Genomic DNA, 22741 nt, shown 5'->3' on the forward strand with positions numbered 1-22741 from the left:
GGAGCCTGCTTCTCCCTCTGCCTGTGTCTCTGCCTCTCTCTCTTTCTCTCTGTGTGACTATCATAAATAAATTTAAAAAATTTAAAAAAAATTTAAAAAAATTAAACAATAACTTGCAGATCAAAATAAAGGAAAGGACTCTTGCCACAGGAGTCTGAGGCAAAGCTAAGGATCACTTTTCCATAATACATAAAATGTAGTTGGGTGGGTTTTTTTTTCCCTCCAATACTCAAATGAATTCCTGTTTACAGCTGTCAAGTCCTATTTCCCCTAGTTAATTCCTTTTAAAAAAAAACTGATCTTGAAAAAACCAAAATCCTTGCTTCACTAGGGCAGAATTTTAGGTTGTCCAAAGATCATTTTGAATGGGGTATGGATACCCCCAAAAAAGACATTTAAAAGAAAGCACTGTTAAGGAGAAATGATTCATCTTTAAAATGGATATTGATATAAAGACAGCAGACTGACAACACACTGGTGTCAGCTTTAGTGGACGTGTTTGGAACAGATGGGCACAGAGATTCAAAACATTCCTATCATCTGCGACAAACCATGAGAGACACCTAACTGTGGGAAACAAAAAGGGTTGCAGAAGGGGAGGAGGTGGGTGGGGGGATGGGATAACTGGGTGACGGGCACTAAGGAGGACACTTGATGGAACGAGCACTGGGTGTTATAGTATATGTTGGCAAATTGAATTTAAATTTTTAAAAACAATTTAAAGAACACTCCTTTCTGCAAGGGGGAAAGGGCCCTAGAATATTCAAAACAATACAAAGGATAACTTTCAACTGTAGACCACATTATCTCAACTGCCTACATGGCCCAATTTTAAGAGACAACTTTGCACCAAGGAGGCCCCCTAAGCTGGTCTAACCTCTATCCCCAGCACACCCCTATGGTATTCTGAGCAAAGAAGAAATTACCAAAAGTATTACAGCCCCCTCATGGGCCAGATCCAAATGCAGGGAAGCAAGCAGCCTCAAGAAGCATGCAGGAATAGTTAGGAAATGCACGGTGGGCACTAGGAGACTTCAAAGCACACACACCAGTCTGGAGAAGCACAGAATTTGGCATGGAAAGGTGCTTCGACACCTGAGATCAGTCTGGTTTCTACCTTGAGCATCAAAATCCAACCTAAAAAAATGTCACTATGTGCTACTGTGGCAGTGGCTTGGACCTTATTCTGTTTTTTGTTTTGTTTTTGTTTTTGTTTTAATGTGGTAGTCTCTTTTGTAAGTACAATTAAGAGAACTTAACAATTCGACAAATAATTGTTTAAGACTGCCTCCTCTGCCTCCCATTTCCTATTCTCCTACCTCGTATCTTCTGTTTGGTGGGGAGTGGGGAGTGGGGGGTAATTCTAGGCTGGCCAGAAAGAAAGAAAATTGACCTTCTGGATGACACTGGCTCCTGTAAAATACAACTCATATGTTCCGCCCTGAATCTCACCTAGACGACAGCACTGAGCCACAAGGAATAATTTCAAACCATGTCAGAATACAGACAATGGTGTGCTCTCTAGGTCTGGTCCAAGTGTTTCAGAAGCAGCTGTGCTCAACTTTTAGTAAAACTGCACCATTATCCAAATTAAGATTTATTCAAGGACTCCCTAGCAGAAACCAACCTTTATAACATCGAATTTAATCTTCCTAAGGATTTAGTAAATACAGAATGTGCTACCCAAAGTAAACCCATTTTCAAAAAGAGAATGAGTTTAATCTCCTACCACAAGGTAATTTTTTAAAACAGCATCACAAAAATCAAACATGATTATTTCACTGCTCACTGCCAAGGTAGGGATGTAACTCATTTTATGCATTCACTATGTTCCTGAAGATTTCAATTTTTAAAAACTGAGTTAAAATTGTAATTCCAGAGGTGCTTTATCATCTTGTCCTATTTATGTTCCACTTGGAAGAGGAACTAATAGTCTTCTGTGAAGTTTCTATTTCACCCAGCTCGCCATATAAATGTTCTGCTAAGAAAATAGTTTAAAAGAGCCCTAGGGTGTAAAAGAATTCTTTCTTGCTATAAATAATTATCCCTAAATATTTTTTTTTAAAAGTAGAGCTCACAAGCCAGGTCTTATTCAAGTGAGATGCTCACCAATCTACATAGTCTGGTCCTGAACTTTGCACACACGGCCTGACACGTCCCTGTCTGTGGATGGCTAATGATGGTGGTTGTGGCTACCCCAAAGGAAGCAATGTGGTCGTGACCCAAACCCACAGGAGAAACCCATTCCTGCACATGCTAGGTCTTTCTCCAGCACACACTGGGCCCTTTGGAACAAGAGAGTTGTAAGGAACGCCAATTCCAGGGGCAAAGAGATTTAAATCTCCACAATCCTCCATAAAAGTGATCATAAACCTAAATGCACCCCAAATAAATAGCAGGTTCTATGAACGCAAATCAAGAGGAATGAACCTCTATGGAGATGGCAGCAAGGTCTGGAGGAAGGACATGGCTCACTTCCCAGCCTGTCCACTGGCTCTCAGGTCACAGTCCCTCTGGCCTTCAACAGTAAGAGCAATACATGACTTTAATCCTCACAGGCCTGTGAGGTAGGTGTGTGGAACCAGTTCGTTGTCATGGTCTGCAATCCTACAATCAAGTGGCCGTGAAGAGAGCAAACAAAGGTCTACGTAAGGGCAGGCTAGGTGACACAGTAAAGGTTAGTCCACTTCCTATAAATGCCCCATCCTCTCCCTTCTCCACATTACAGACCTTCCATATCAGATCTCCACCATTCATTCCAAAACCTTTCAGATGTTTTCCAGAGCGGTGGGACGGAGATGGAAAGTAAAAAAGGGACCACACTGAGATCCTATGAGGCCAAGCAAGATGTAAAGTCTGCCTTCAAACATGCCCCCTGCTACCACAGAACACTGGCTTTCTCACCCTGACTCCTAAGAAGAGGGGAGGCCAGGTGAAGGACATGACACAACTGCACCTGCCATAACCACATGAGGCAGCACGCATGGGAAAGATGACGAAGGCTCCCCACTTCCGGACGGAGCTCATGGTTCGCACCGTGGTTCACACGTCAGCCTTTGGCCTCCTCTAAGGCCTGTTTGCTTCAGACTGGGCATCACTGAGATGTGGTCTTCTGGGAGCCCTCCTTGCTCTCACTCTCCTCTGCTGGGCTGCACTCGGACCCAGTGACTGAGGACTTGTGCCCGCGGAGTGTGTGCGCGTTCAGCATCTCCAGCAGCAGGTCGTAGACTGGGACCACGTTTTTGCACTTCATGTTGAGCAGGTGTTCCATGCCCTTGTTACTGTGGAGACAAAAAGATGCCAAGGTTCCTTCCCATGAGGTAGCCATCAAAACTTTTTCCCAACTCTCCCCAACAGAGCCAGTCCACCCTCTACCCCCTAAGTTCCCCCCACCATTTGTTCTAGTGTTCTTATGTCTTTCAATCATCTACACTTAAGGGCAAGGACCTTAGTGTCCCACCACCCACCCATAGTGGCCTGACAGCACCTGGCACAAACTGCAGTTAATTCTCATTGTGCACAGTAGTTACGTTCTGTATGGTTGCTGCCAACACTGAATTAGCAAATACTCTGCTTCTGGGGGAAATGCAGGGTTTGGTTCCTGAGAGGCTCTGGGCACAACATTTTCATCATCTAATTAATACATGACTTTGGCATACCTGTGTTTTTGTTTAAAGACACCTTTTTTAAAGTAAACTGCTGCTTCATTAACATTTAACTCACAGTTAAACTAACATTTGTGCTACTACAGCTCATGCATGAACCAAGCTGATGTAACATGCATATCTTCTCCATAAGGCACATCAGAGCCTTCTTGCACTCAGAAACACTGACAGTGCTTCAGCACTATGCTTGGGGGCCATTTATAGACAGTGAAATCGCCAAGAAAAAGAGCAAAAACATGGCACTAACTAGACCATGCAAAGGGCATTAGAGTATGAGAGCTCAAATAAGAACACACCTTGTTTGACCTCAGTTGGGAATATAAGTGTGGGCAACCCCAATTTTTTGCCACCCTGAGCATGTCCTTGAAGGACAACAAAAATGCCACTGAATGTGGCTTCAGGGGTTACAAATAATTTTTTAAAGGTGGTCAAATTTGCAAATACAGAATCTGTGACTAATGAGAGTGGACTGTATCTGTTCTGCAAATGGTCATGTGTCAATAATTATTCAGGAGGAACCAAGGCAGAGGCTGTTTTCATTTCCTCCTTTGTTATAATTCTTGAGGTGAATACTGTCCTTCCCCACAGCCTCTAGACTTTCCTCCTCCTCAGGTAGCAATTACCTTCCATCCCCATCTCCCCTCTGCCAGCCCCAGGGCAGGGCCGCCCTCATCCTAGAAACCATCAAACACCTGCCGACACAGAACCATCACGGTGCACTGGCCCCCTTTCCTCAGCACACACGATGGACGTTCCCTGAATACACTCTACTCACGGTCCTGTCCTCCCAACCCTGCGGGCCTCGCCGGTTCTCTCAGGTCTCATTCTTAATGTCCTGATGCTAAGACAAGAAAAGAACCACTCCCAGGGAAGGCTTTGTGTGCTTCCCCAGATCGCTAACCTCAGGAGTTGATCTCGAGGAGCTGGGTTTGGCTTCCTCAAGTCAACGACCTCAGAGGGGCGCCTGGGGCCTCCGGCGGTTAAGCATCTGCCTTCCGCTCAGGTCATGATCAGGCCCGGAATGGAGAGCCCCACAGTGGGGAGTCTGCCTCTCCCTCGCCCTCCCGCTCACGCACGTGTGCACACGTGTGCGCGCTCGCGCTCTCTCTCTCTCAAAAAAAAAAAAAAAGAAAAGAAAAGATGAAAAATGACCTGAGTGGTGGTATAAGCAGGGGCGGCATTTCACATTTGGGGAGAAACTTTAGAATTCCATAGCCGAGCCCAAACCCCAGCAACTAAAACCCAGATGCGGGACGCCCAGGTCCCCTGCCAGGCCCAGCGGCCCTCCCTCTGGAGGGGCTGCTTCTCCTTAGAGGTCAACGCTCTACCTTCTCGCTCTCAAGCGCGCACACTCTCCCCGCGCTCCTCAGCCTTGGCAGGGCGCGCGCCCAGGCGGCCGAGCGGCCCGCGGGGACGTACCTGGCGTGTCTCACGTGCGAGAGGAGCATCAGGAGGTTGGCCAGGCGCACGGGCTGCTGCTGGGACGGAATCCCGCTCTTGGCGATCACCCAGACCAGCGCGTCGGTCACCGCGTTGAGCAAGTGGCTCAGCTTCCGGCTGCTCTCCGCCTCCTGCGCCGCGGCAGCCAGAGGGTACATACCTGGGCAGGGCGACAGCCCCCCCGCGGCGCTGAGCGAAGGCCGGGGCTCGCCGGGGCGCCCCGATGCGCCTGTGCGCTGCAGTCACCGGCCCCTGGGGTCCTGCGCAGCCTGGCTGAACGTGGGGCTGACGGTGTCTCAGGACGCCACCTGGCCCACCGCCGTGGCCCTTCCCAGCGGGAAGACTGTCTAAGGGCCTGAAACCATTGCATAGTGTTTCTCAGCTGCAGCAACCAATACAGAGGCAGACACGGTGGAAAAGTGAGATTGATTCTACTCTTCGCCCCCAGGAGGGCCCCTCATCTAAGGGGAGTCTAACAACCCTAAACTAGTGACCACTGCCAGGCAGCCCCCCGCCCCCTGCCACCCCTCTTGTGTGCCACATGCAGACAGCCAGGGCGGGCCCACGGTCCAGGCCCGTGGCATCACTCCTCTGGCGGCACCTTGCCAGGGCCGGAAGCCCACCTCTAGCTCTGAGCCCAGACCAGTTTCCCAGCTCTTCCAGCCCAGCTCCTCATTGAGCAAAGCTTGCAGGCACATGTCTCCCCAGATTCCCCAAACCATCTCATGAAGTAGATTGCTTCCCTTATTCTGCCCTGTGTCTAATTCCCCTCTGACTCCAGGATCTGAGATACTGTGGCCTCCCAATATTTGCATAACAGCTCAGGTAAATCTTCGTGCCCCCACCACCAACCCTGACTCCTCCATTCCTGGAGGCAGGGAAATAATCAGCTTCTCTACTAGGCTTTCCCTTTCAAAGTAAGAATAAATGGCACCTATGTGACATCATCAGGGGAGCAGCCAGCTGTGGGCTATAATGATCATGAGGACCAGCACACCATCTTCCACTGAATTTGGGCAATTTTGTTCTCTATTTTTATTGGCATCTGCAGTTCAATGAAGGTAACTCAGTTCAATACAGTTCCGCTGAGGCAAGGGACATGTTGAACCACAATTATGCAAGTGTAATGCTTTACCACATCCCTGGGGGGCATGTCCTTCCACAATGATGATGCAGACTTAAAATACTCACCTCACAATAGCCCACAGCTGCTTCTCTAACTCACCTGCTCACCTCGTTCTCCACAGTGACTCTTCCTGGGTCTTCCTACATCCTCAAAACTCCCACTGAAACCCATAGCAGGTAACCTGCTCTCCCACTGCAGGGGAAATACGCCCCACCCTTGGCCCAAGGTGCCCCTCTTAGCCTCCCTCCGAAAAGCAGACCTCCTCATATGGCTCCCTTCCCAGCTCTTGGGCCAGAGTCCAAACCATCTGGTGCAGCTCTCAAAGGTACCAGGCCTCCCTCTGCTCTTTTCGTCCTCATTTCCCACCACACCTCACCTTGAGCCCTACTTTTAACTCCAGAGCAGGTGACGCACAGAACATACTGAACTTTCCATTTAAGAACTCTCTTTCCCCCTTTTCCTCCTCTCCACCCTCTCTTCTCTTGCTTATCTACATCCACTTTTCCTTTAGATCCCAGCCTGGTTGTAAACTTCCTTCTGGAAGCTTCCCTGACTTCCCTACCATTTACCATACCACCCTAAGTCTACCTTGGGTCCTCCTCTGGAGCTCTGACGGTGCCCAGGGCACTCCCAGCAGATGGCACCATGTTGTCCCACATCCTGGATTTCCTCGTACACACCCCATGGCCATCCTCCCACCCTCAGAGACATTTATTATTTATTCATGAGAAACAGAGGCAGAGACATAGGCAGAGGGAGAAGCAGGCTCCATGCAGGAAGCCTGATGTGAGACTCGATCCCGGGACTCCAGGATCATGACCTGAGCCAAAGGCAGACGCTCAATCGCTGAGCCACCGAGGTGTCCCGCACGTCCCCTAAAATTGACCCCAGCTCCATTAAAAAGTGCTTTAACTATTCTTCAGTCTATTCTGCTACGTCATGTGTGCCCCATGGATTTCTACTTCATAAATATGTTTTTGGAGTCTAAATGGGATTAAAACTGTGTACCAGTACTTGTGTCAGTCCAAAGTGACAAAGTGAAAATATAAAACTAAGTTCTCAGCTAATATACAAATGCTCATAGCAACACTACTCAAGATAGCCTAAAAGTGGAAATAAACCACATGTCCAAAAAAATAAAAATAAAAAAATAAACCACATGTCCATTAATAAATGGATAAACAAAATGTGGTATAGCCATACAGTGGAATATTACTCCGCCATAAAAAAGAACAAAATACTGATTCATACCACATGGATGAGCCTTGAAAACCTGATGCTAAGTGAAAGAAGCTAGTTACAAAGGACCACATTTTTCATGAATTCATTTATTGCACCCATCCAGGATAGGCAAATCTACAGAGATAGAAAGTAGACTAGTCCTGCCTAGGAGTAAGGGTGAGACAAAAATTAGGTAGTGATGGCTAATGAGTTCAGGCTTTCTTTTGAGATGATGAAAATGTTCTAAAATTGGTTGTGATAATAGGTACATAAGTTTATGAATACACAAAAATCCACTGAATTGTATACTTTATTCTTTTTAAAGATTTTATTTATTCATTCATGAGAGAGACACAGAGAGAGAGAGGCAGAGACACAGGCAGAGGGAGAAGCAGGCTCCATGCATGGAGCCTGATGTGGGACTCGATCCCAAGTCTCCAGGATCACGCCCTGGGCCAAAGGCAGGTGCCAAACCACTGAGCCACTTGGGCTGCCCTGAATTGTATAATTTAATGGGTGAATCATATAGTGTGTGAATTCCTCTTCATAAATGAGTAGTCATTGCCCCGGAGAAGCCCTGGGTCTTATATGGGCTGTGGGGACAGCACAACTCCGTACAGGACCATCATTGTTGTTTTGTTTGTTTTTAAGATTTTATTTATTTATTCATGAGAGACGGGGAGAGAGAGAGAGAGAGAGAGGCAGAGACACAGGCAGAGGGAGAAGCAGGCTCCATGCAGGGAGCCCAACTTGGGACTCGATCCCAGGTCTGCGGAATCACGCCCTGGGCTGAAGGCGACGCTAAACCGCCGGGCCACCGGGGCTGCCCCAGGACTATCATTGTTAATCACTAACAAGGAGTTTGGGGACAGGAATCACTGAAGTTTTAGATGGGCTCTATCAGTTTTAGATATGGGAAATGCTTTTATTTGCAAGAAGATTAACTTCTATAAAATCATCCCAGGAAGGGGTCGGGCTGAAAAATACCCATTTTGCTGCCTCTTTGGTCAGCAGTGCCATGCCTGCACTTTGGGCATTCACACACACTTGAGGTCAACAAACACATGTTTACAGAGTGATTGCTAAGTGGCAGGCTCCGGCAGAGGCAGGCGACAGGACACAAATTCCTGCCTCTAGGATGCTCACTGCCCGGACACACAGGAAACAAAAAATAATCTCTTCTACCGGCCAAAAGTAAAAGCATCAGTTAGGATTCATTTTAGAACAAAATTAAATTGCTTTTCATGACACTAAAGAAATAGAGCATAAAAGGCAAGATCTTGGCACCATGCCTCACGCATACCAAGAAAGTAAAACAAAAACAAAGACATACTCTCCTCTCCTCTTTATCACCTAGGAGCAGCTGTGTGTTCCTCTCACTAACCCACCTGATGACATTCTGAGCAGCAGGTGGCCGAGGTGGGGGGCAACCCCCAAAGATCTGCTACATCCTATGCTCAAAGGATAAAGATATACTGAAGAGAAATAAATCAGAAAAGCTGAAGTGCTTAGCAAAAATCTCAGAATACTAACCAAAGGAAAAACGTCAGGCTTTAGGAGGCATATGTAGTAGTCACTTATTTGATTTGTTTTTTAAGATTTTATTTATTGACTCATGAGAAATGCAGAGAGGCAGAGACACAGACAGAGGGAGAAGCAGGCTCCATGCAGGGAGCCCGATGTGGAACTCGATCCCAGGACACCTGGATCACACCCTGGGCTGAAGGCAGGTGCTAAACCACTGAGCCACCCAGGCTTCCCTGCTTATTTGTTTTAAGGAAAGGGACATCTAGCAATAACCCATCCTTTATCACCACCACCTATTCCAGCACCAAGAGAACAGGCTGGCGTGTGAGAAGTGCCCATGATATGAAACCAGCAGGCTGACATTCACAATGCTTTGTGTCCACGTTCTCAATCAACAAAGAAGGACCTGTCTTGCCTCTTCGGTATCCTTGTGTGTCCTTCTGTGCCTCTGCCTTCCACCCACCCACTTCACGAGAACTCTCCCGAAAACTCAGAGTGAACCAGGGCTTGAATTGATGTGTTAATCATCTTACTATCAAAGAGGATCACCTGGTTCTACATCTCTATTTGTTTCATTGAAAAGTTTGATCCTTTTTAACCCTTAAAATTATTCTGATAAATAGACCTATTCCTAATTTTAAATATTTTTTAAAGACTATCTGCAGATTGACCCCACTCTATATCCTAGATTTGGTACCCTTTAATTCTATCCAACGGACGACTTACTCAGTTTCTTCAGATTTCTGGGTGACAAGATGGCCGGTTCCACTACTCTTAATTTGGATATGCTGTTAACTACAACGCTTGTATAACACCTCTGGGTTCTAAAACACGTTAGCAAACACTGTAACAGGTTGTCAAATGCAATGTTTTCTGTCATCTCTGAGTTTTAGGAGCCCCCTTGAAGGCTGAATATAATAAAGTAATTCCAAAAACCCCCCCATATGTGTGGTGGAAGAGAGAAAGTCCTGAGAGAGAAATTAAAATGGTGATGTCTTTTCCCTATCTCTCCCTATAGCAAGGATGATGTTCTTCAGTTACTCAAGCCTAGCAAGGACCAGACCTGATTGGCTATTTCAGTGTATATCCCTACTCTAGACCAAAAGCATGTATCTAGTTCACTTTGACACTTTTACTATTTAGAAGTCACTAGCATGTACCAGAAACTAAATAAATATTTACTGAATTGAAATTTAATTGGATAATAAAGTGAATATTCATTCCATATTATATGCACTATTAGAAGAGATAAGTAACCCAGAAGTTTGCAGCTCTTTAAAACATAACTAGGGGATCCCTGGGTGGCTCAGCGGTTTGGCGCCTGCCTTTGGTCCAGGGCGCGATCCTGGAGTCCTGGGATCAAGTCCCGCATCGGGCTCCCTGCATGGAGCCTGCTTCTCCCTCTGCCTGTGTCTCTGCCTCTCTCTCTCTCTGTGTGTCTATCATGAATAAATAAATAAAATCTTTCAAAAAATAAATAAAATAAAAAAATAAAACATAACTACGTACACCTGAAATATTGTAGGTCAACTGTACCTCAATAAAAAAAAACAATATCCCATTAAAAGTGGGCTATTTCAACAAATACTTCCCCAAAGAAGATATACAGATCACAAACAAGCATATGAAAAAATGCACCTCATTAGTCATTAGGAAAACACCAATAAACCACAATATACCATCACACACCTGTTAGAATGATGAGGATTCTGCATCCTAGAAAACACCTCAGTTCCAAGCAAATCTAAATGGTTGGTCACCCTAAATTACATTTATGTAAAATTTTATAAAATGCAAACTAATTTACAGTGACAGAAATTATATTGGAGGTTGCACGGGATTGGACGAGGAGGAAGTGAAGAAGGTGGAAATTACAAAGAGGCACAAGGAAACTTTTGAGTGTGACAGATATGTTCACTATCTGGATTGTGGTGATGCTTTCAGGGGCAATATATATAAATGTCCAAAGGCAGGGCACCTGGGTGGCTCAGTGGTTGAGTGTCTGCCTTTGGCTCCGGGTCATGATCCCGGGGTCCTGGGATCAAGTCTTGCATCAGGCTCTCCCCACAGGGAGCCTGCTTCTCCCTCTGCCTATGTCTCTACCTCTCTCTCTGTGTCTCTCATGAATAAAACAAAATCTTTTATATACATATATTATATATATATTTATAATATATATGTCTAAGGCATAAAATTATATGCTTTAAACAGGAACAATTTATTGTATATTAATTATGCCTCATAGTTCTGTTAAAAACACTGTCATGGCTGTAAAAAAAAAAAAAAAAAAAAGTTCTACACACATACATACATATAACTACTAACAAAGCCTGGCCTGGCCACCTAACATGTTGATACCAGTGCAGACCTAAAAGATGACATAATCTCAACCTGAGCTCATCACTTACACAGGAAAACGAAGCCAACCTACTGCGGGAACTGCATCTGATAGCCCAACACTTGACTAGCAGAGCTAGAGAAGCTAATAGCAAGTAGCAGCCTCAGAGACTCCACTCTCATGATATGAGACAGAGAACATCCACAGCCTTTTGACTTTAAGAAACCTGCTCTAAAGCCTCCACCCTGTGCTGGGTATGGTTCCTGCTGGGCAGTATGTCTTTTCCACTCATGCTGCAATCCTTGTTCTCTTCATCTTTCTTTTTCTATTTTGTATTCATTATATTATCTGCAGATTTGTCAATGTATAACTTACAATAATCTGCACATATTTAATGTGTATGATTTGATTCATTTTGATTTGTATTTGTGTACACACACACACACACACCAGTAAAACCATAACTGCAATCAAGATAATGAACACATTCATCACCCCGAAGTTCCCTCATTTCCCTTAGTAATCTATCCCTCCATCTCTTCTGACCCCCATCCCATCCCCTGACAACTACAAATCTGTTACTACTAGAGAAGTTTGCTTTTTCCAAAATTTTATATAAATTAGATCTTATAGTATGTATGCTTTTTTGTTTTCTTTCATTCAGTACCATTATTTTAAGATTCATGTTACACATATCTATCAGTAGTTCAATGCTTTTTATGGCTAAGCAGTATTCTGCTCTATGGATATTCGTTTGTCCTCTCACCGGTTGGTGATCATTTGGGTTGTTACCAGTTTGGGGCTATTACAAATAGAGTTACTATGAATATTTGTGTACAAGTTTTTATTTTTTTTATTTTTTTGTACAAGTTTTTATATGAACATATGCCTTCATCTCTCTTCAGTAAATACCAAAAAGTAGAATTAATGGGTCACCTGGTAGGTATATGCTTAACTCTTTAAGAAAATGTTAATCAGGTTTTCCAAGTAGTTGCACCAAAAAAAAAAAAAATTAAGTAGTACCACTTTATATCTCTGCCCCCCACCCCAGTAGCGTATGAGTGTTCTCATTCCACATTCTCCTAAACCCTTAATATGATCAGTCTTTTTAATTTTAGCCAATCTACTGGAGTGGTTTATCATTGTGTTTTAATTTAGATTTCTCTGATGAATAATTTTAGCATCATTTCATGTAATTACTTGCCATCCCTATATCTTCTTTGTCCATACATCCATTCAATCATTTGCCATTTTAGCTCAAGCACCATTGACTGAAAAGATCATTCTTTCCCCACTAACTTGACACTTTGTTAAAAATTGCTTGTTGTATATTTCTGGACTCTATCCTGTTTCAGTGATCTATATGTCAATCCATGTTTTTTTTTATTACTATGGTTTTCAACTAAATCTTGAAGTCCAGTAGTATAAGTCCTCCAATTTCGTTTTTTTTCAAAGTTGTTTTGACTGTTCTAGGTTCATTATATTTCCTATGAATTTAAGGATCTGTTTGTCGATTTCTACTCAAAAAAGCCTGAGAGTTTTTATGAGTGGGATCAAATTAAATCTGAATGTCATTTTGAGGGAGGACTTACATCTTAACAATACCAAAACTTCTAGCTCATTAACATATCTCTCCATTTATTTAGAATTTCTTTAATTTCTCTCAGCAATGTTTTGAGTTTTCAGTCTCACACCTTTTGTCAAATTTATCATTAAGTTTTATAAGTTTTTTTAAGTTTTATAAGTTTTAATGTTATTGTAAATAGTACTGATATTAATTTCAATTATCATTTGTTCATTGCTACCATATAGGAATACAATTGACTTTTACACATTGACCATTTATCCTACAACCTTACTAAACTCATTTTTTGTAGACTCCTTGGGATTATCTACATCAATTAGCATGTTTTAAAATAGAGTTTTACTTCTACCTTTTAATCTAGATGTCTGTTCTCTCTTGTCTTGCCTTATTGGCAGAACTTATAGGGCAGAACTTCTGGTAAAATGTTGAATAGAATTAATGAGAATGAATATACTTGCCTTGTTCCTTATTAAGTATAGTATTTGCTGTAGGTTTTTAATAAATATCCTTTATTAGGCTGAAGGAGTTTCCCTGTATTTATAGTTTGTTTAGAGTTCTTGGCAGGAAGGAGTGTAAGGTTTTGTCAAATGCTTTCTTGGCATGTATTGAGATAAAATTTTTTTTTCATTATTATTCTGTTAATATGAATTATGTTGCTTGATTTTCAAATGAGTTATCTTTTTAATATATTTTCAATTTTATTTAAATTCAATTAATTAACATATAATGTATTATTGGTTTCAGAGGTAGAGGTTCATCAGTCTTATATAACACACAGTGCTAATTACGTCACACGACCTCCTTAACGTTCATCACCCAGTTACCCCATCCCCCGATTCTCCTCCCCCCAGCAATCTTTAGTTTATTTCTTATAATTAAGAGTCTCTTGTGGTTTGTCTCCCTCTCTGATTTTGTCTTATTTTTTTCCTCCCTTCCCCTATGATCCTCTGTTTTGTTTCTTAAATTCCATATACAAGTGAGATCAAATAATTGTCTTTCTCTGATTGACTTATTTAGCTTAGCATAATATCCTCTAATTCCAACCATGTCATTGAAAATGGCAAGATTTCTCTCTTTTTGATGGCTGAGTAGTATTCCATTGTGTGTGTGTGTGTGTGCCCATTGTGTGTATGTGAAAAAAAATATATATATATATATCTCATATCTTCTTTATCCACCCATCTATCATTGTACATCTGGGCTCTTTCCATAGTTTGGCTATGTGGATATTGCTACCATAAACATTGGGGTGCAGTGCCCCTTCAGATCACTACATTTGTGTCTTTGCAGTGATTTTAAAATGCTAAAGAAATCTTCTATGCCTGGAAAAATTCCACTTGTTCATAATATATTCTTTGGATTATATTTGCTAACTTTTTTAGAGATGCAAAAAATCTATTACAAAATTTAGCATCTTTGTGCATGAGAGATATTGGTCTGTTGTCTTCTTTTCTTCCAATATACTGATCTGGATTTCATATCAGGGTAATGCTGGCCTCATAGAATGAATTAGAAGGTATTCTCTGCTCCTCGATTTTTTGCAAAAGTATATGTAAATGTCATGGAGGTTAAATAATATGCTACTAAGCAATGAATGCATCAACCATAAAATCAAAGAAGGCACCTCTGGGTGGTTCAGCCAATGAAGTGCCTGCCTTCAGCTCAGGTCACATTCCCAGGGTCCTAGGATAGAGCCCTGCATCAGGCTTCCTGCTCAGTGAGGAGCCTGCTTCTCCCTCTCCCTTTGCCTGTCACTCCCCTTGCTTGTGTTCAATCTCTCTGTCAAATAAATAAAATCTTTTTTAAAAAAAGTACATGGATACACATGAAAATGAACCCACAATGATCCAAAATCTTTGGGATGCAGGGACCCCTGGGTGGCGCAGTGGTTTAGCGCCTGCCTTTGGCCCAGGGCGTGATCCTGGAGACCCAGGATCGAATCCCACGTCGGGCTCCCGGTGCATGGAGCCTGCTTCTCCCTCTGCCTATGTCTCTGCTTCTCTCTCTGTGTGTGTGACTATCATAAATAAATAAAAATTAAAAAAAAATCTTTGGGATGCAGCAAAAACAATTCTAAATGGAAAATTTATAGCAATACAGGCATACCTCAAGAAACAAGAAAAAACTCAAAGAAACAACCTAACCTCACACCTAAAGGAACTAGGAAAAAAACAACAAACATAGCCCAAAATCAGCAGGATGGAAATCAAGATTAGAGCAGAAATAAATGATAGAAACTAAGAACAAAACAAATAGATCAAATCAATGAAACCAGGAGCTGATTCTTTGAAAAAACAACAAAACTGATAAATCTCTAGGCAGACTCATCAAAAAAAGAGAGAGAGAGGACTTAAATAACCAAAATCACAAATGAAAGAGAATAACTAACATCACAGAAATACAAACATTGTAAGAGAATATTATGAAAAATTACATGCCAATAAATTAGATAACCTGGAAGAAATGGATCAATTCCTAGAAACATATGATCTACCAAAACTGAAGAAAAAATGGAAAATTTGAAGACTGACTATCAGCAATGAAATTGAATAATTCAGAAACTCCCAAAACCCAAAAGTCGAGGACCAGACAGCTTCACAGCCAAATTTTACCAAACATTTAATACCAAAAGATTTGATATCTATGCTTCTCAAACTATTCCAAGAAAATAGAAGAGGGAGAAAACTTCCAAATTCATTCTATAAGCATTACCCTGATACCAAAACCACGTAAAGACTCTACAAAAAAACAGAACTGTAGGCCAATATCTCAGATGAACATAAATGCAAAAATCCTCAACAAAATACCAGCAAACTGAGTCCAATAATATATTTAAAAACTCACTCACAATATCAAAGGGGATTTATTCCCGGGATGCGAGGTGGTTCGATATTCACAAAACGATCAACATGATCCATCCCATCAAATGGTAGCATTCTCCCAGAAAAGCCATCTGGGAATTCTCTGAGCCTGGAGTTTTCTTCATGGTAAGGTTTTTAACTGCAAACTCAATTTCCATAATAAATATATGGCTATTCAGGATCTTCAAATTTCTTGAGTTAACTTCAATAATTTGCGTCTTTTAAGGAAATTTTCCATTTCATCTAAGTATTCAAATGTACTGGCATAGTCATTCGTAATATGACCTCATTATTCTTTTTAATATATGCAGAATAGTAATGTAACCTCCCTCACTCCTGATATTGGTAATTTGTGCCTTCTTTCATTTATTCTGACCAGTCTGCCTAGAGGCTTATCAATGTTATTGCTCTCAAAAAATCAGCTTTTGGTTTCCTTGATTTTTATTGTTTTCCTTTTTTCTGTTCCAGTGATTTCCACTTGAATCTTCACCATTTCTTTTCTTCTTCTGCTTACTTGGAGTTTCATTTGCTCTTCCTTTCCTAGTTTTTTTTAAGGTTGGAAGCTAAGGTCATTAATTTCAGACCTTGCTTTTATTTTAATATGGGCCTTGAGTACTATAAATTTCCCTCAAACTACTGCTTTAGTTATAAGTCACAAATTTTGCTATAATGTGCTTCCATTTTAAGTTAGTTCAAAATTTTTTTAATATTGCTTTTGATTTTTCTCTGTGATCCATCGGTTATAAAGATGTACATTATCTGGTTTCCAAATGTTTGGGAAATTTCCAAGGTCTTTTTGTTATTGGTTTCTAATTTAATTCCACTGTATCAAAGAAAATATTTTGTTTTGTTGTTTTAAAGATTGTATTTATTTATGAGAGACACAGAGAGAGAGGCAGAGACATAGGCAGAAGGAGAAGCAGGCTCGTTGTAAGGAGCCCCATGTGGGACTCGATCCTGGATCCTGGATCATGCCCTGAGCCAAAGGCAGAAGCTCAACTGCTGAGCTACTCAGACATCCCAAAGAAAATATTTTGTATGACACAAATCCTTTTTAATGTATTCAGACTTGTTTTAGGATTTTTATGCTTTCTTGACAAATTTACCCACTTATTTTTATGAAAGAAACTTCTTTAATCCCTAGAAATACTCTTTGCTCTAAAATTTGCATTTTCTGGGGCACCTGCCTCAGTCGGTAGGGCATGCGGCTTTAGATCTCATGGTCTTGAGTTCAAGCCTCACACTGGGTGTGGAGATTACCTAAATAAATAACTTAGGTATCTTTTAAATTTACTTTTTTTTTTTTAGACAAGGTCATTTATTTATTTTTTTTAATTTTTATTTATTTATGATAGTCACACAGAGAGAGAGAGAGAGAGAGAGAGAGAGAGAGAGAGGGGCAGAGACACAGGCAGAGGGAGAAGCAGGCTCCATGCACCGGGAGCCCTACGTGGGATTCCAGATCACGCCCTGGGCCAAAGGCAGGCGCCAAACCGCTGCGCCACCCCGGGATCCCTAAATTTACATTTTCTAATAATATAGCCTCCCCGGCTTTATTTCGATTAGTCTTAGCATGATACCTTTTTTTCTATTCTTTTACCATTAATTTATTTATATCTTTATATTTAACTGGGTTTCTTGACAGCAGCAAATAATTGCATCCTGTTCATTCAATCTTTTCCTTTTAATTGAGGTATTCACCACACTTACATTTAATATAATTATTGATGGGATTGAGTTTAAATGTACCATCTTGTTATGTATTTTCTATTTGTCCTATCTATACCTTGCTTTATTTTTCCTTTTTTCTTTGTTAACTTTTGTATTATTTTTTATGATCCCATTTTATCTTCTTTCTTGGTATTTTAACTCTGTTATTTTATTGGATGCACTTGGCTTTATGATATACATATTTAACTTATTGCAGTGTATCTTCAAGTAATACATAGCACTTCAGGTACAAAATAAGGATAAAATACTTCCATTTGTCCTCTCCCAGCCTTTGTGGTCTTGTCATATGTTTTACTTCTACATAAAACCGCGATATATTATTTTTGCTTTAAACATTAGATTACCCTTTAGTTTTAAATAAGAAAAAATTCATTTTTATTCATTCATATTTATCCACATTGTTACCATTTGTAGGTCCTCTTTATTCCTTTGTGCAGATCCATGTCTCCATCCAATCTCATTTTCCTCCTACTTGAAAAACTTCCATTAATGTTTCTTACAGTATAGGTCTGCTAGTGGTGAATTCTTTCAGTTTTTGTATATCTGAAAATATTTATATTTTGCCTTCATTTTTGAAAGACATTTTCATTGTGTAAAGAATTCCTCACGGTTCTTTCTTAAAGTACTTTAAAGATTCCATTCCCTTGTCTCCTTGACTTCCATCAGAACAGAAATTTGCTGTCATCCTCGTCTTTGTTCCTTGTATATAATATCTTTATTCTCTGGCTGCTTTTAAGATTTTTCTTTTTTTAAAAAAAAAAAACGTTTTATTTATTTATTTATTCATAGAGACAGAGAGAGAGAGGCAGAGACACAGGCAGAGGGAGAAGCAGGCATCTTCTGCTTGATGTGGGACTCGATCCAGGGTCTCCAGGATCACACCCTGGGCTGCAGGCAGTGCTAAACTGCTGCACCACGGGGGCTGCCCAAGATTTTTCTCTTTATCATTGGCTTTAAGCAACTTGATTGTGATGTGCTTTGATGTGGTTCCTTCATGTTTCTTGTGCTTGGGATTTATCAAGCTTCTTGGATCTGTGTGTTTATAGTTTTCATTAAATTTGGAATATTTGCAACCATCGTTTCTTCAAGTATTTTTCTACACCCCACTCCCATTAGAGATTCCAAATTCATGTATATTAACAACTATAGTTGTCCCCCTGCTCACTAGTGCTCTGTTCACTTTTTTTTTAATTTTTTATTTATTTATGATAGTCACAGAGAGAGAGAGAGAGGCAGAGACATAGGCAGAGGGAGAAGCAGGCTCCATGCACCGGGAGCCCGACGTGGGATTCAATCCCGGGTCTCCAGGATTGTGCCCTGGGCCAAAGGCGGGTGCTAAACCGCTGCGCCACCAGGGATCCCTCTGTTCACTTTTTAAACAGTTTTTTTTTTCCATTCTGATAGGTTTTATTGCTATGACTTCACATCCACCAATCTGTTCTTCTGCTATGTATAATTAGATTCTACAAGTGCTTGACAACACTTACTCCATCCTTGGCCCTTCATCTTGTTCACGCCTGCACAATGACCTCCCCCTGGGGCTACATTTTCCAGGCCCCATGGAGGCTGATGTATGTCCTAACTGGTATCAGGAAGGCTGGCTCTGATTGCCCCTAAAGTGGAGCACAGAAGGCACCACTTTAGAAAATTAGGAGACACCCTCTGGCACATAGATGGTGCCACTTGAGAAAACTCCCTGTGACCTTACCACCCTATCTCTCTATAAAAACTGGGGAGTTGGAATCCCTGGGTGGCGCAGCGGTTTGACGCCTGCCTTTGGCCCAGGGCGCGATCCTGGAGACCCGGGATCGAATCCCACGTCGGGCTCCCGGTGCATGGAGCCTGCTTCTCCCTCTGCCTGTGTCTCTGCCTCTCTCTCTCTGTGTGTGACTATCATAAAATTAAAAAAAAAAAATTTAAAAAAAATATAGTCTAAAAAAAAAAAACTGGGGAGTAAGGTCCAGATTTAGTGGATAATAGGAGAGAATAGCTGTGTACTGTCTAGATTGTCCATCTGCCCAATTCCTCAATCAGTAAATTACCCTAGATAAAACTGTGACAACAGTATGGTTTGCACTGTTTGTTGGTCTCAAAGTACTTTCTCAGTCTGGAGGATATTTTACAGTCCCTCTTCCACCTTATAACACAGATGTAAATCCCATGGAGACATAATTTTCACATTCAGAAGTTTTTATACATGTTTCATTTTTTCCATGTCTCCACTAAATCTGTTCATGCTTTCCTCTACATCTTAGGCTTCTGGAAAATAGTCATAGTAATTATTGTTACTAAACTATTGTTTTAATGTCCTTGTCTACTAATTCTATCATCTGTATCATTTGGGGGTCTTTTCTGATTTATTGGTTTTTCTCCTCATTAGAAGGTCATGTTTTCTGCTTCTCTGCATGCTTGCTAACTTTTGATGGGTTATCAGACATTGCAAGTTTTACCTGGTTGGGTACTGGATATTCTTGTATTCTTTTAAATATTCTTGAACTTTGTTCCACGATGCAGTTAAGTTACTTTACAATGAGTTTGATCCTTCAGGCATGCTTTTAAGTCATGTTTACAAAGACCAGTGCAGCCTTTAGTCTAGGGCTAAGTTTGCCTCACTACTAATGCAACACCTTTTTGGGCACTATATCTAATGTCCAGTATATTACAAGGTTTTTCCTCTGGCTGGTGAGAACATGAACTATTCTTGGCCCTGAGTGAATGCTAGGGATTATCCTGCCTGCTCCTTTCTGATGGCTCTTTCTCTGTCCTTGGGTAAGTATCCTCATAAGCATGAGATTAGTGCTCAGCTGGACTTGAAGGGCGTCTGCTACAGATCCACCAAGCCTCTGCATTCAGTTCTTCCCTCACCAGCTGTCTCCTCCCCTGCAAATCCCAGCTGTGATGGCCTCCCCAAATTCACAACTCTGTCTTCCTAGTGCAAGGAGGCCAACGGGATCTGCTCTCCCTATGGAACCTGGAAGTTGGCTCTACATAGGAAACTGGGTGATCAAAGGCTTCATTCTGTTCGTGTCCCTTCTCTTGGGGATCACTGTCATGTGTGGTTTGTTGTCCAATGTCTATTCTGTACATTCTCTAGGGTTTTTCTTTAATTTAAGGTGGGAACATAGATTCTGTCCTTATTTTTAATGTAACACTACAAATAATCCAGAACAAAAACAACAAAGCCTACACTTTCAAATGCTTAAAATCCAGCACAGATAAGGCCCCTCTCCTGACAGTGGAAATTTTCCAGTAGAAACAGAATCCCATTTTCCTAAACCCATTTGACAACTGTTATGACTACTGAGTGAGAAAGGAACTTTGTTAAAAGAAGATTTCCTAAATGTAGATTTACTGTAAACAAATTCTACTCCAATTACCACCACAAGTGGTAATTACATCACGTGCCTGACTCACCCTCTGTAATTCTCCTCACATGGTAGTCCTGTCAGATGCTGCAGGAGGAATGCCGTAGCCTAGTGTTTTCTATTTGCACAGATGATGCTTCTAGCTTTCACAACAACACAATATGATGTCTCGGAGGCTAAACTGACGGTAAGGAGCCTTGCCAAACAGAAGGCTTTATGCTGCAGAGTGTTGTAACAAGAAGCAAATGGCTTTCCAAGGAGCCCTTTGCTGTACAGAAAAGAGTTCTAAATTATTTCTGAAAGTAAGAGAAGCCCCGTAATCTCTTGTTTGATGATCCTCCTGTGCCGAGATGGGAATGTACTTTTCATGCAAATCCTCCCTTTAAAAAGACAGAAACGGCAGCACACCTGTGAGGTAAGGTCTATAGGTAGGTTCAAAGAGATCAGGAAAAGTTGGTTTTCTTCCGTGATGAATTTCAGACATCTCAGCAGGATATTTTCTATATGCACATCACCTCAATTGCTGATGTAAGCTGGGCCCTCGTGATGCGTTGTAAAAGGTGAATGGTAACAAATGTGAAGAAGGTACCAGAAGCCCCGGAGCATTTAGGAGGCTTCTTTGGCTTTCCCTACAATTTTCATTTGTCCAACAATTGACCATTGTTCTAGTCACAAATTGTTTTCCCGAGCTGCAGCTGAGAGTGCATTGGGTGCAAAGAAAATATCCCGCCAGGCAGGTAGAGCCAGAATAAAACCCAACTGGGCAGTACCCAAAGGGTGTCTACAGGGTCTCTGTACCTCACATGACCTTCAGATTCCTTCTTTGTTCCCCTTTTCCCCCCTCCCTCAAGACTTAGCCCAGATCCAGCCCATCTATCTCCATGCTCTATATGAGGGCTTTTCAAAGTATGGTCTGTTATCAGCCCACAGAGATAAGCAGAAATTGAGGGTAAGCATGGGGAAACTCTTGTAGCAATTGACAATAATTTTAAATCAATTTTATCTAATAATAAGAAAATTGGACCTATATTTTACACTTTTACTCCATTTTTTCTACTAATTTATTTTTATTATATTTTACAAAAGTAACTGTCTGTAAAAATATGGAAGTTAAAAAAAGAAAAAGAACCTGATCTCTCACCACAGACAGCTTGAGAAGCACTGCCCTGTATGTTTCCCTTTCCCCTTCACCAAATCCAGTGCCAATGTCCAAGAGTATATAGGGGTGTTCAACATACAGAAAAGCATAGGCTACTGAAGAAGAGGTCAGCTGGCCCCAGAACATAGCCACAGGTTCTGCACTGAGTTTTGGCTTCAGGATCTGCTGCTTTGGCTGATTTAAAATAAAGTAGTATAATACGATCCCACAGATTCCTATCATTCCAAATATAGAAGTTCTAAGGTCAGATAAGATCCAGGGAGTAAAGCCCCATATGATGCCCAAATGAAGTGAGCTGTAAGTCATCATTTGAGGATTAAAACTTGCATATACATATAATTTCGGAAAGAGATAAACCAACAAGAGTAAATAGCTAAGCAAAGCAATCGACACCGGGGATAGCAGCTGGGCCAAATACCAGGTCAGTAAACTGAACAGTATGAACACTACATAGAAACCTAGAAATGTGTGCGAAGTAGCACCATCATTTTTACTGCAGCAATGTTTATAATGGCAAAAATAAATAAATAAGTAAATAAATTAATTAATTTAAAAAAGCTGTAATTAAGTAAAGGTCCATCAATAAAGAAACAGTTGAACACCTTAGACAATGTCCTCATTCAAGACTGAGTTAGATCTCTCCTAGTTGACCTGGAAGAATTTTACAGCATTTTGAAAAGTAAAAAAAGCAGGACACAGAAAAGTATTCATATATATGTGTCC

The 22741-nt window shown here is 41.4% G+C and overlaps 1 protein-coding gene across 1 annotated transcript in view; it reads right to left on the minus strand.

Annotated features, from left to right (window-relative positions):
- Window positions 1-2958: 2958 nt before the first annotated feature.
- ESR2 (estrogen receptor 2) overlaps window positions 2959-22741 on the minus strand; it is a 62748-nt gene continuing 42965 nt past the window's right edge. The window contains exons 8-9 of the mRNA XM_072838890.1: window positions 5085-5265; window positions 2959-3281 (exon numbers count right to left, since the gene is read on the minus strand). Of these exons, the coding sequence (XP_072694991.1) occupies window positions 3095-3281; window positions 5085-5265 (368 nt within the window). The 3' untranslated portion in view covers window positions 2959-3094. The remainder of the gene's footprint in view (window positions 3282-5084; window positions 5266-22741) is intronic.

This window comes from Canis lupus, chromosome 9, assembly GCF_048164855.1.
Source record: "Canis lupus baileyi chromosome 9, mCanLup2.hap1, whole genome shotgun sequence".
NCBI classification, from domain to species: Eukaryota; Metazoa; Chordata; class Mammalia; order Carnivora; family Canidae; genus Canis; species Canis lupus.